Source organism: Hipposideros armiger, unplaced genomic scaffold (genome assembly GCF_001890085.2).
Source record: "Hipposideros armiger isolate ML-2016 unplaced genomic scaffold, ASM189008v1 scaffold_38, whole genome shotgun sequence".
NCBI classification, from domain to species: Eukaryota; Metazoa; Chordata; class Mammalia; order Chiroptera; family Hipposideridae; genus Hipposideros; species Hipposideros armiger.
This window is the reverse complement of record NW_017731388.1, coordinates 2,717,087-2,730,826: the sequence shown is the minus strand read 5'-3', so window position 1 is coordinate 2,730,826 and position 13,740 is coordinate 2,717,087. Positions and strand designations below refer to the sequence as shown.

General features: G+C 37.1%; 1 protein-coding gene across 7 annotated transcripts in view; it reads left to right on the top strand.

The window, feature by feature from the left end:
- The window catches only part of USP37 (ubiquitin specific peptidase 37), a 73,950-nt gene that overhangs the window by 54,846 nt on the left and 5,364 nt on the right, over nucleotides 1-13,740 (top strand). For all 7 annotated transcript variants that reach the window (XM_019638218.1, XM_019638215.1, XM_019638214.1 and 4 more), the window contains 6 exons: nucleotides 1,873-2,128; nucleotides 4,192-4,358; nucleotides 6,872-6,932; nucleotides 10,809-10,924; nucleotides 12,933-13,002; nucleotides 13,320-13,458. In XM_019638218.1, the coding sequence (XP_019493763.1) occupies nucleotides 1,873-2,128; nucleotides 4,192-4,358; nucleotides 6,872-6,932; nucleotides 10,809-10,924; nucleotides 12,933-13,002; nucleotides 13,320-13,458 (809 nt within the window). The remainder of the gene's footprint in view (nucleotides 1-1,872; nucleotides 2,129-4,191; nucleotides 4,359-6,871; nucleotides 6,933-10,808; nucleotides 10,925-12,932; nucleotides 13,003-13,319; nucleotides 13,459-13,740) is intronic.

Genomic DNA, 13,740 nt, shown 5'->3' with positions numbered 1-13,740 from the left:
GAGGGCAGTGTCACTGGCCCTCATATGTGGGATCCGAACTGAGGCCCTCTGGCATCCCAAGCCAGTTCTTAACCAACGTGCCACTCAGTCGGCCTGTGATGAGAACTTTTAAGATCTACTCTCTTAGCAACTTTCAAATATGCAATACAATATTATTAGCTATAGTCACCATGCTATACATTACACCCCATGACTTCTATATAACTGGAAGTCTGTACCTTTTGACACCTTTCACCCACACACACACACCCCACCAGCCTCCTCTGGCAACCACCAATCTGTTCTCTGTATCTGCGAGCTTGAGTTTTTTGTTTAGAGTCCACATATAAGTGAGATCACATGTTATTTGTCTTGGTCTTTGACTTATTTCACTTAGCATAATACCCTCAAGGTCCTCTCATGTTGTTACAAATGTCAAGATTCCCTTTTTTATGGCTAAATAATATTCCATTGTGTATGTGTGTACCACAGCTTCTTTATTCATTCATCTATTGATGGGAACTTTTTTGTTTCCAGGATTGAGACTTTTAAGAAATGAAAATTGTAGATAAATTGCTTTCTCCTGTTAACCTTCAAAGCTACTTTAACATATGGGTCCTCAAATTATTACTTGCTTTATTTTGGTACTAATTGTTAATGTGGGGGAACCATAGTAAACATTTTACATCAACAGGCCAACCACATAAACTAAAGGTTTAAATAATGGGTGTGAAGGCATAACAACATTATCTTCTATCTTGACTCACAATGATAGCTAATGCTTTGAAGATACAAGCTTTTCTAGGAGTTTGCAACATCTTATGCAACTGTTTGATTTTAAATCTCCCTTTTGGTAAGATAATTATTTTAGTAGTTATTTTTTGTTCTGACTTGTTTCCCTTCTTACTTTAAAGCTAGAGGTGGTTTATGGTTGCTACCGTGAATGAATTCACAAAGTCAGAAATTTTCCCAGAAACAAGTTATTCAGAAAATAACTACTGAATATTTACGTAGTATTGATGTAGTTTTTATTTTTCTCACTTATTAAAAAAAGAATAAAACTTGCCAACATTTAAAAAGGAATATTAGGTATAGTGACAGAATATTTACAGTGTAATCCACATATGTCTGAAGAAAATATAGTATTATTTCTGATGATTATTTATTTATTATTTTTTTTAAAGATTTTTATTGGGGAATCAGGGGAAGGGGAACAGACAAGTTGCTGTCCTTTTGTTCTTTAGTCTAGTTGTGGAGGACCTTGCTTCAGTGGCCCAAGTTGACACCATCATTGTGCTCTTCCCCAGCAAGGCAGATCAGTCGCCGGCTTCTGGATGGCCGTTCACAGCGGCTGCTGGCTGCTCACGCTGGCTGCTGGCTACACACGGTAGCCCATGGCAACCCACCTCAGCAGTGGCTGCAGCCTATGCTGTCGCCAGCGACTCACGACAGCCCAGTTCCAGGTTGAGCTGTTGTTCAGCATCTTAGCTGTAGAGGGCAGTGTCACTGGCCCTCATATGTGGGATCCGAACCAGGGCCCTCTGGCGTCCCAAGCCAGCTCTTAACCATCGCACCACTCAGCCGGCCCCTGATGGATTATTTCTGATGATAATATTATTTTTGAGTGAATTTACTTTATAATTTTTATATATTTTCTAAATTTCTACAAGGAGCATACTTATCACTTATTATAACCAAGAAAATAAACATGTATTCTTATATAGTTATTATTAAAAGAATATTAGGTTTTTCAGTAAGTTTTTATATTGGTTATTGATTATTACATAACCCAAAGCATCAAAGAAAGGAAGCTCTTTAGAAATAAAATAAATTCACTTTAAACTCTTATTTGTTACTCATTCCGGTTTCCATAAAAGTAACTCTCTTCTTCAGGATTCAAAATCATGCAGAATAGAGACAGATAAGTCTGAATTGGAAAACTCAGGACTTGACGGAATGAGCGATGAAGAGCTTCTAGCAGCTGTTTTAGAGATAAGTAAGAGAGAAGCTTCACCGCCTCTGAGTCATGAAGATGATGATAAACCAACCAGCAGCCCCGACACTGGATTTGCAGAGGATGATATTCAAGAAATACCTGAAAATCCAGATGCTGTGGAAACTGAGAAACCCAAAACAATCACAGAGCCAGGTAGGTTTAATGAAGATGTCTGTTAAATAAGGCACAACTGTGTTCTAAATCCTTGTAGTGATATATGGCTTCTAAATAATGGGAGGTGAGATGGATCTGTACAGGTTTCAGAGCAGCCTTTTCCAGGTTATGGAAACGGGTATCTTTTTTTTTAATTGAGATCATAGTGCTTTTTGTACTTAATATATATCCTTAGTTTATTTTCCTCTTTTAATGAATATTGAGTTAGTTTTTTTTGTTTTGTTTTTAAGATTTTATTGGGGAATTGGGGGAGGAGAACAGTGCTGGGGAATTGGGGAAGGGGAACAGACAAGTTGCTGTCCTTTTGTTCTTCAGTCTAGTTGTGTAGGACGTTGCTTCACTGGCCCGTGTTGGTATTATCATTGCACTCATCTTGGCTGAGGCAGATTGGTCGCTGGCTGCTCATGGCGGCTCGTGGCAGCTCACACCAGCTGCCGGCCACTCACAGTAGCTTACAGCAGCCCACTGCAGCCTATGCCGTCGCCGACGACTCCTGGCAGCCCAGGTCAAGCTGTTGTTCACCATCTTAGCTGTAGAGGACGCAGTGTCACTGGCCCTAATGTGGGATCCAAACCAAGGCCCTGCTGCTCAGAGCTGGCGTCCCAAGCCAACTCAACCCAACGCGCCACTCAGCCGGCCCTTGAGTTAGTTTTAATAGTAAATATTCAGTCAGCAATTCAGTACAATTAAAAAATGATGACTAGTTGCTGATTTAGAGTCTAAAGCCAAGATGCTGTAAACTTCAGAGTTGTCTGTGCTATGGAAAAGTATTTATCATTTAAATGGTTAAAATGCAGTTTTGAGGCAGGTAAACAACATATACTAATTTTAAAACAATCCATATAAGATTAATCTGTAAAGGTAATTCTTATTGATCAGTCATAATTTATGAGAACTTCTTTGTTAAGATGAGAATTTTTGCTTTGGTAAACATTAGCAATAGATAGATAGATAGATAGATAGATAGATAGATAGATAGATAGATAGATAGATACTGGGTTGTCGGAAAAGTAATGATGTATTTTTGCAATGAAAAACAAAAAATACGTCATGACTTTTCTGACAACCCGATTGATAGAAAGTAAAGGTTAGTGATAGATAGATAGATAGATAGATAGATAATAGATAGATAGATAGATGATAGATAGATGAAGAGTACTTCTCCCCACTTTAATACTTACCAGTATTAAAAATTATAATGAAATATTGTTGTTAACACAATTCAAATAACGAGAACAAAAACATGACTATACTGTTTATCTCATCCCAGCTGGCCATAGTCTAGAGACTGAGAAGGAACAAAAAAATTAATGATTAATTTTTTTTCTTATCTCCCTGGATGAATGTTCTAAACATATGTTATCATATACTTGTTTGGCACATGAGATGTTTATTACATATTTTATGGAACTCTTTTGATTTAGAATATGTACAAGACTTATTTGATTATTGTAAAAATGCATACTCATTTAACATACATTGTAATCAATGGGAAAATCTCAATATTAGCTTCATAATTCTAGCCTAATTCTTCATTTACTCTAAACAATACTTGATTCCTAGTACTTGATCATGTGACATTATGACCTACAAATATGGCTGTTTATTCTTTTTCATCCTAACCGTAGTGCTTCTGGTGATTGGTAAGTTTCAGAACCCTTGCTGTATAGATCAGTGGATCTCAACAAAGGGCAGTTTTGTCCCCTAGGGGACACTTGACAGTGTCATTTTTGGTTGTCACAACTAGGGAGGGGGATGATGCTACTGGCATCTAGTAGGTGGAGGCCAGGAATGTTACTAAACATTCTACAATGCACAGGACAGTCCCCCAACAACAACAAAAATATTGTCCCACCCAAAATGTGTCAGTAGTGCTGAGATTGAGAAACCCCGATGTAGATGTAGTTAAGATGAATTGTATGTCCCAATCAAGTCTATGAGGTTATGGTAAGTTTCTTTCTGAACAGTAGATGTCACTCTAGTCCAGAGATTTCCGTTTATTAGAGAGGATTTCCCAGTTATATTATGTTCTGCTTCCTCAGATCCTGCCAGTTTTACTGAGATAACTAAAGACTGTGATGAGAATAAAGAAAACAAAACCCCAGAAGGATCTCAAGGAGAGGTTGACTGGCTCCAGCAGTACGATATGGAGCGTGAACGGGAAGAGCAAGAGCTACAGCAGGCACTGGCTCAGAGCCTTCAGGAGCAGGTAAGGTATTTATAGTGCTACTGTCTCCATACCGATCTTTCCCAAGAAATAGAATAATAATAATATAATGATAATGATATCATTATCATTATGTGTCAGACATTGTTCCAGGTAATTATATACAGTAAGTCATTAAGCCACCAAAATAAGCAAAAAAACTCCTTTGGGGCTTTGCATGAGGTTTGAAACAGAAACATTGACAGTTTTTCTGTTTTTAAAAATCCAAATGTCACAAAATATATTGTTGGCTACCTCCCATTACTATAATTCATTGCATGCTAAAGCAGCATGTGTTATTATAGGTCATCCCAGTCCAGCATTATTTTGCAGACTGTAGAAACAGCCAGTATACCACCATGATTTTATCGTGTATTTTAAGGCAATGTATTTGTTTTGGTCATTTTCTCACAATATGAGTCCTTTCCTATGAATTATTTGAACATAAAGTTCTTAGGAATATTATCTGAATATTGTCTGAATTTTAGATTTTAGTCATAGACTAATACTTATCTGCTTTTTATGTAGTAATCTTTTCTGCAAGTTTTAGTTTTTTATGCTTATATTTGCTAAAGCTGGTTGATTTGCACTGTTGCAGTCACCTGAGGTATCTAACTAAAAGGTGATGTTTTCATGGTTGTCTAATCCTAGTCATGTTAGTATAAAAATTTATCAAGACTCTCTAGAATGAATGCACACTTTTAGTGTGTGCAAATAATCAGATTAAGAAATCTAATTTCTTTAGAACAGTCTGTCTCAAGCTTAACTGCACATTAATATTATCTGGGGAACTTTAAAAAATACTGATCCCTGAGTGGTTCTGCCCCTCAGAAATTCTGATGTAATTGATCTGGGATATGGTCTGGGCTTCTAGATTTTTGTGATACATTTATCTCACAAAAACTTCACCCAATGATTCTAATGTGCAGCTAAGGCTGAGAACTGCTGCTTTAAAACCATTTCAAAGTCAGCTCTTAGGTATCATTTTATTTATAAGAAGTACCTCCCTGTCTGCCTTGTTGTTATCAAGATGTATACATGTCAAACTACTTTACAAATAATATGTAGTCATCATTTTTTAAGAAAACTTGTTTTTAATGTAAAAAAAGACCAAGGTCTCACTTAATAGTAGTACCTTATAGTGCAGAGAAAGAAAAAAATCCAGCACGCCTTTTTTTTCATAGACGAAAGACATATGTTATTTCTTGTCAGCTGACCGAATTAAAACTATCTTATTTTTCTCAGATGTGAGGATAGGATTATAAGATGAAGTTTCTTTAGTTTGGTATACCTACATCATTCTATTAATAACTGAAAAGGAAAGAGAACCTCCTTCTGGTTTTAGCATTGACTTTATATACTTGGATAAGTTTAAGTAATCTTATTTCCTCTTAGAGAATATCTCTGTTGCTTTCTTGAACACAGTATTATTGCTACTAGTACTATAATTCAGAATAGCTCATTTTAAGCTTCTTACATACTTTACTAACTTAAAAACAAGTCTAGAATTGAAGCAAGTATAAAACGACTCTGCTTAAATCATGCATTTTTTTCATACATTGTTTGTAAATTATCTTTTCTCTGAAGTTGAGAGGGGGGAAAACATTTATAGTCAACATTTCCCTATTCCTTTTTATAATTAGTTATCTAATTGAGACCCTTTCAGAGGTACTAATTTTTCTAAGAAAATCTCAGATGTATTAGAAAAGGAATAGTCAACAGCATTCATTTAGTATTTACCAAGCATTTATTATGTATCTTGGTTTCTTTAGCAAGAACAAAAATAGAAATCTATGAATAATACCTCGTGGAAATATTGTTTATCTTGCTGTCATAAACTTAGAGTCAGTGATGTGCTAGAAGCCAGCTCAGTGTCAGCTCAGCAGAGCCATCTATTACATACCTCTTTCAAACTCTTCATTCAAGGGCTGGCCAAGTGGCTCAGTTGGTTAAGAGCTTGCTCAAGAGTGTGAGCTCTGAGCAACAGCGGTTCAATGCCTGGCCCAAGCTGAACTGCCAACAGGTGGCAGGATTGCTCAGCTAAAAACAAAACAAAACAAAACAAAGCAAACAAACACTGCATTCAGTGTCACATTGGTAGCTTAAAATTGGCCATAGTGGGAGTACTTATACCATGGAAATTGGCAAATTCTATAAATCAGGGGAGAGGAAAGAGAGGAATTACTAAGTATTTGCTATATGCCAGATAATTTCATACATGTAAGAAGAAAGGGAATTATAATGTCACATTGAATGGCTTTAGGTTGGCAAGCCAAATGTCACTGACTAGAGGAGATAGTATTTAAGCCTTTTTAATCCCCAAGGTTGTGCTTTAGGAGGACAGTGTTGGAAAAAGAAAAGAATTTCTTCAGTTCCTTCAAAAGGTCATATTCCAAACATCCAGAAGATTATGGAAAATATTTGCAAATAACTTCCAAGGCAACTGATTTTATCCTCATTAAATAAGTTTAATGACTACTGCTTTAAATACCTTAGTTTTGTTCTTTTCCCTTTAGGAGGCTTGGGAACAGAAAGAAGATGATGACCTCAAAAGAGCTACAGAGTTAAGTCTTCAAGGTATGGAGATTATTTTAATTACATTTTTTTAAATGGTGAAGTGTATCACACAGAGAGGAGCATATAAAATGTTTGTTATTTTTAATAACAATAATGAATTTGATCGCCTCCCAGGTAAAGAAATAGAATCTTAAAAGTTACCTGGATATCCCTCCCTTCCCCTCCCTGCCAGAGGAAACCACCATGCTAACATTCGTATTCATCAATAGCTTGCTTTCTTAAAAAATGATATTTACTATATCCATATCCCTAAACTATATATGTTAATTAAATAACAAGGACAGTCTGTCTGTAATCCATCTGTATGAAAGAGCAGTACTGCTACTATTAAAAGACTCCTGGTAGAAGATGAGGTAGCTTCAGTTTTCCCATGAATTTACCAGAGCTCACTCTACAGAATTCAGTGGGAAAAGTCATGAGTGACAATTCAGAAAGCATAAGGGTCACCATAGTCATGGCAGTTGGCAGAACCAATATATGAACCAGGGGCTGGAAGTCCACAGGGGCATGTAGTCATGGGAAATAAGCTAAGTGTATTTTCCGTTTCTAGATCACTGTGGCTTTTCTCCAGCTCTCAGAAATAGATCAAAGCAGAACACTTTGGTGATGCAAAATGAGTGTTCTAGAGTGGTCTAGACACCAGAGCATGGAGGAAAGGACAAGAATTTCACCAGCACATGGTTGAGACAGTTATAACTAAGAATTCAAGCTAGGCTCACCCAGGCATTCTGTCCTCAGACTGAAAAGATGGTGCTGTGGTGCTGATGATGACTGTATCGGGTCATAGTGCTCCAGTCTGGACTGGTTGCCCTCTACATCCATGCACAGCTATCCTGAGATCTCCCTAATCATTCCCCTGGGGATTCCCTCTGATTCTCTCTGTTTGATTCTCCCCTTTTCTATATCTCACTCGTCCTTAGTTTTCATCTACTGTGCTTTGATAAGAGAGCATCCCCAGTAGTTCTCTTGAAAAAGAGGAGACATGACTTCGATTTTTTTGGAGACCTTGAAAGTTTCATTATATTCAAGAATTTGGTTAGTAGCCTGGCTAAATATAGAATTCCAGGTTTACAGTCATTCTGAAAGTATTGTTTTCCACCAACTTTATGCTGCTATACAACGGGAGAGGTCTTGTTTGCTGGGTTGCTGTATGAAAAGCCTAAAGCTGCTTGTTCTTGATCCTGATGTGACCTCTTGTTTCTCTGAAAGCTTATAGGATCTTCTCTTTGTGTCTGTTGTGATGAAGTTTCATGGTGATGTGCCTTAACATGGGTCTGTTTCATCCATCTTGCTGGGCATTTGATGGATCATTTTAATCTAGAAACTTGTGTCCTTGAATTGTAAGGAATTTTCACTGATTTTTTTCTGCCTTCCACTTTCTCTCTTTTCTCTTTTTGAAACTCCTATTATCCAGACCTCCTAGTTTGGTTCTCTTAATTTTCTCATCTCTTCTCTTTAGTTTTCCATCTTTTCGTCATTTTATTCTACTCTTGGGAAGTTTCTCCAACCTAATCTCCAGCTCCAAACCTTCTTTTGGGTGTTTTATTTCTATCGTATTTCTAATTTTTAAGTTCTGATTTGTTTTATGAATATTCCTTTTTTATAAGTTTTTTGTTTTTGTTTGATTTGATTTGGTTTGGTTCATGGAAACAATACCATCTCAATTCTCTGAGGATATTAAATGTAGTTCACTTGTTTATTTCAAGTTTACTGTTCTTGAATAGATTCTTTCCTCCAGATTGCTCTGTCCTGTGTGTTTATTATGCTCTTTATATTTCTAGTTAGAAGTTTTCCTCAGATATCTAGTGATCCTTGACTGTCAGCTTATGGTTAAGAATAGGGGACTAAAAAGATGATTGGAAACCCTGAGCATGTGAATAGCTAGGGTTTGACAACGTTTGAGTTTTACAGGGTGGGACCATTTGGAGGATGATGTTAATATTTTATCCTTTCTCTTTGGACTGGTCAGATTCCTAAAGAAGGGTTTTCTAACCTCTTGCCTTTGCCTAAGAGTAAAAGATGTGGCTGCCAGAGTTTTGGGAGCCACATAGAAGAATAGGGCTGAAGCAGGGGTTGGGGTGTGGGGGGTGTTATAGTCATTTTTCAGTATGCAAACTGTTACCTACTTCCATTTTCAGTATGGTACTCATGGCTTCCTCTGTTCCTGGCATCCTGCAATCCAGAGACTATTTTACCCTTTCCACAGAATAAAGCTCCAGACTTCTGTCATTGCCTAGTGGTATGAAGTGGTAGAAAGTGGATCTAGGAATCTGTTTCTTAAACAGCTTTCATTTAATCCTTATTTTTATCCCCTCCTTAGCCTCCAGTTTCAGAGGTACTTCCAAGTTGTATGTCTTTTGAAGATTCTGTGATGTAAATTGGATTGGTTCTCAATTTTTCCATTACTGGCTTAGGATTCGTCTTTGGTTTCTTAGGTCTGCTAAGTCTGTCGATGCATCTACTTCTCAGCTTCCAGAATTTTGAGGCCATAGTTTGTTTGTTTTTTCCTGTTCTTCCCATTCTTAGGTACTTATGTCCTTTAAACAACTCGGTGCTGTGATTTTAGTGGAATTAATTATATTTCAAAGCAAAGAGCCATTTATGTACAAATGCTTCTGGAAGTCTTTATTTAAAGCCATTAGTAAAGATGGAGTCTTCCAGTGGAAGCACAGTATTGAAGAAAAAAATGGATTTTGGATTTGTTTGCTTTTTTGTTTGTTTATTTGTTTTGTTTTGTTTTGTTTTTTAAAGATTTTATTGGGGAATTGGGGGAGGGGAACAGACAAGTTGCTGTTGTTTTGTTCTTCAGTCTAGTTGTGGAGGACGTCGCTTCACTGGCCCATGTTGGTATTATTATTGCGCTCTTCCCGGGTGAGGCAGGTCAGTCGCCGGCTTCTGGACGGCCGCTCACGGTGGCTGCTGGCCGCTCACACTGGCTGCTGGCCACACACGGTAGCTTATGGCAACCCACTGCAGCAGGAGCTGCAGCCTACGCGGTCACCGGCGACCCAAGGCAACCCAGCCTCAGATTGAGCTGCTGTTCACCATCTTAGCTGCAGAGGGCAGTGTCACTGGCCCTCATATATGGGATCCGAACGGGGGTCCTCTGGTGTCCCAAGCCAGCTCTTAACCAATGTGCCACTCGGCCAGCCTGGATTTGTTTGTTTAGTGTATTTTTAGGTGAGATTTAAGAGTTAAAGGCTGAAGCTGAAGCTGAATAGTAGACACAGGATGTGGAGTACAGCATAGGAAATAGTCAGTGGAATTGTAATAGCTATATACGATGTCAGAGTGGTAGTAGATTGGGGGAGGAGGGTTATCACTTTGTGAGGGGTATAAATGTCTGACTATTATATTGTTTTGTACACCTCAAACTAATTAAAAAAAAGAGTTAAAGGTTGAATTTCCTTTATTTTTGTTAAATTTCAAAATACTGATTTAATATTAAAAAAAATAAAAGGAAATTGACCTTTTTATGGTCTCTTTTCTGTGAGGTAATTTATATTCTCTGGTGTTACTATAATATGCACCGTATACTTCAAATCTAACATATGGTTTATGTAATATGGAATTTAATAAAATTGGATTAACTTTCAAATTATATTCTCCTCTTCAATTTTATTTCCTTCTTACGTGAGTTATATCCCCTTATATATAAATATATTAAGAAGAAAAAGGAGTGTTTCTTTTACAGATAGTGGAGCCTGAATTGTGATTCCCCAATTTGTTGGGTGAATTGGAACTTTAATAATATAATATGTTTTATGTTTTCTTACAATGATAAAATGTGTACTCAAGCTGTTTTTTTATCTTCTTAATCATTTCTTTGTGTCTATTCCAAGAAATTTTACAAGACTCTGCCTTTGTGTTCTTCAGAATTTAACAACTCTTTTCTGGATTCGTTGGGTTCTGACGAGGACTCTGGAAATGAGGATATTTTAGATATGGAGTACACAGAAGCTGAAGCTGAGGGACTGAAAAGAAATGCTGAGGTAGGTGCGCCGTTGTATTTCCAGAGTAGAATTGGCCACATAGTCAGCATTACTCCTGCTCTTTATCTTCAAAGGCCCACCATCAGTTTCTATTGCAGGTTCATTTCTGCCTCTGGCAGCCATAAAATGGTCTTCACTTTCTCTTGTCCTTTGCTCCTCATTTCTTACAAGATTCAAAACAAAATGAAACAAAAACAGAAATACATCCTGACCACCTTATGTGTATGTTAGGTAATAACTGAGTAACATGGCTCTCAAAGTCATGTTTATTAAATCACCTTTAGTTCTACCAAAACTATGAAAACTGTTTAATGATGTTAACTAGGGTACATTGGAATCTTTTTGTTTTTATCTTTCTTTTTTCTTAAATAATTGCTTTTTTCCAAATTTTTTATAATTTTACTTACTCAGGATCCCACTGTTCTAACAAAACTGTTAGCATTTTGACATATTCTTTTGTCATCCCTACCCCTAAGTGTGCATTTAAAAAATTGGTGCGGCTGGTTAACTCAGTTGGTTAGAGCTCAGTACTCGTAACACCAAGGTTGCCAGCTCAATCCACACGTGGGTCACTGAGCTGCGCCCTCCACAACTAGATTGAAACAACTACTTGAATCTTTAAAAAAATAAAATAAAAATCGTAGTATACAGTTTTTATCCTATTCGTTAAAGCCTAATAATAAACATTTTATTTTTAATGGCTGTACTATATTTCTTCAAATGAACGTACTATTCATTTTTAACTAACATTGAACATTTAAGTTGTTTCTATTTTTTCACTGTAATAAACAATACATTGAGGAATTGTGTAAGATTGTAATGTTTTCTGTATTTAGGAATTTTCTTTAAATCCCCAGAAGTAAATACTACATCAAAGTTTATGAATAATTTAATGGTTTCTGGTTTACATATACTATATTCCTTTCCAAAATTGTACCTAATAATGCTGCCTTGCTGTAGAATATCTCTTTTCAGTTTTATTTTTCTACTAACAATATTTTAATAGCATTTTTAAAAATATTTAGAATGTAAACGTTCACCCATAATCCCTACAGCAACATAGCAACTCTTCGTTTTTTTTCATTCCATTTTTCCAGTACTTAACTGTTAACATACCTACTTTTATAGAGCTGTGGTTATTGTGTGCATTCATGTGAGTTTGAAAAACAAGTTAACATGTTGATGACCCACATGATTTTTTAAAAATAACTGCATATTGGGCCGGCCGAGTGGCGCGGTGGTTGAGAGCTGGCTTGGGACGCCAGAGGGCCCCGGTTCGGATCCCACATATGAGGGCCAGTGACACTGCCCTCTACAGCTAAGATGCTGAACAACAGCTCAACCTGGAGCTGGGCTGCCATGAGTCCCCGGTGACGGCATAGGCTGCAGCCCCTGTGGCAGTGGGTTGCCATGGGCTACCGTATGTAGTCAGCTGCCAGTGTAAGCGACCAGCAGCTGCAGTGAGCGGCCGTCCAGAAGCCAGTGACTGGTCTGCCTCACCCGGGAGGAGCGCAATGATGGTGCCAACTTGGGCCAGTGAAGCAGCGTCCTCCACAACTAGACTGAAGAACAAAAAAACGACAGCAACTTGTCTGTTCCCCTTCCCCAGTTCCCCAGCACTGTTCCCATCCCCCCAGTTCCCCAATTAAAAAATAATAATAATAAAAAAATAACTGCTTATTATATTCAGTTGCTATACTGCTATTAACTATTAACTATTATTGGGCCTATTGTTAGTTCCAACTTTTCGTAATTAAAAATAATGCTACAGTAAATAATCTTATACATATACTCTTCTTTTGAATTATTTTCTTAGGATATATTCTTAGTGGGGAGTAGACTTCTTGGGTCAAAGGATATGAACAATACCAACCACTGGATATTTTATTGAACCTGACTACACACACACTGAAACTTAGCCATCTCAGCTTTGATGATAAATTTAAATTTAGTATTTTGCTTTGATTCAAATGAAGAGTTAAAAGTCATACCCACTTCTGTTTTCCAGACAGGAAATCTTCCTCATTCCTATCGGCTCATCAGTGTTGTCAGTCACATCGGTAGCACTTCTTCTTCAGGTAAATGGATATCATGATTTCAGCATTTTCTAAATGAAGTAACCAGCATTTACTCCTTATTAGGTCACTCTATGCCTAGCTGGGTGAGATGTAAGTTGAATGCATCAAGAAAAACTTTGAAATCTTTTATCAAAAAAGTTGTTCTGGTATAGTCTGTTCGGCCTTTAAGTTTTTGTACATGTTTTTTTAATGGTTTTCAGAAACATTTTGGGGGGGTAAGGTATATGGGGTGGCTGTTTCTTTCTGAAATTTCCTGTACCTGAGAAAAATAATGTTTTTTGTTAAAAACCTGAATTTTAAGATTTTATTTATTTCAGGTCATTACATTAGTGATGTGTATGATATTAAGAAGCAGGCCTGGTTTACTTACAATGACCTCGAGGTATCTAAAATCCAAGAGGCTTCCGTGCAGAGTGACCGGGATCGGAGTGGCTACATCTTTTTTTATATGCACAAGTAAGAAACTTGGGCAGTCTGAAGCCATGGGCTAAAATCACCCACTTCTCTTTCTTCTTCCTTTAAGAATTAAATGTTTCTATCACTTAATCGATTGATAATTTTTGGGTTTTGTTATCTTTGCTTAGGGCTCATGTCTTGATTATTTCCTTATGAGTCCAGAATATTTTCACTCAACATTAATTACTCATCACACAATAGCATCTAGATATGGAACTTAAGGCTGTTCTATAATAGAAGCTGCCTTATCATAAACCTTTTTGATCTTTCAGTTGTATCAAC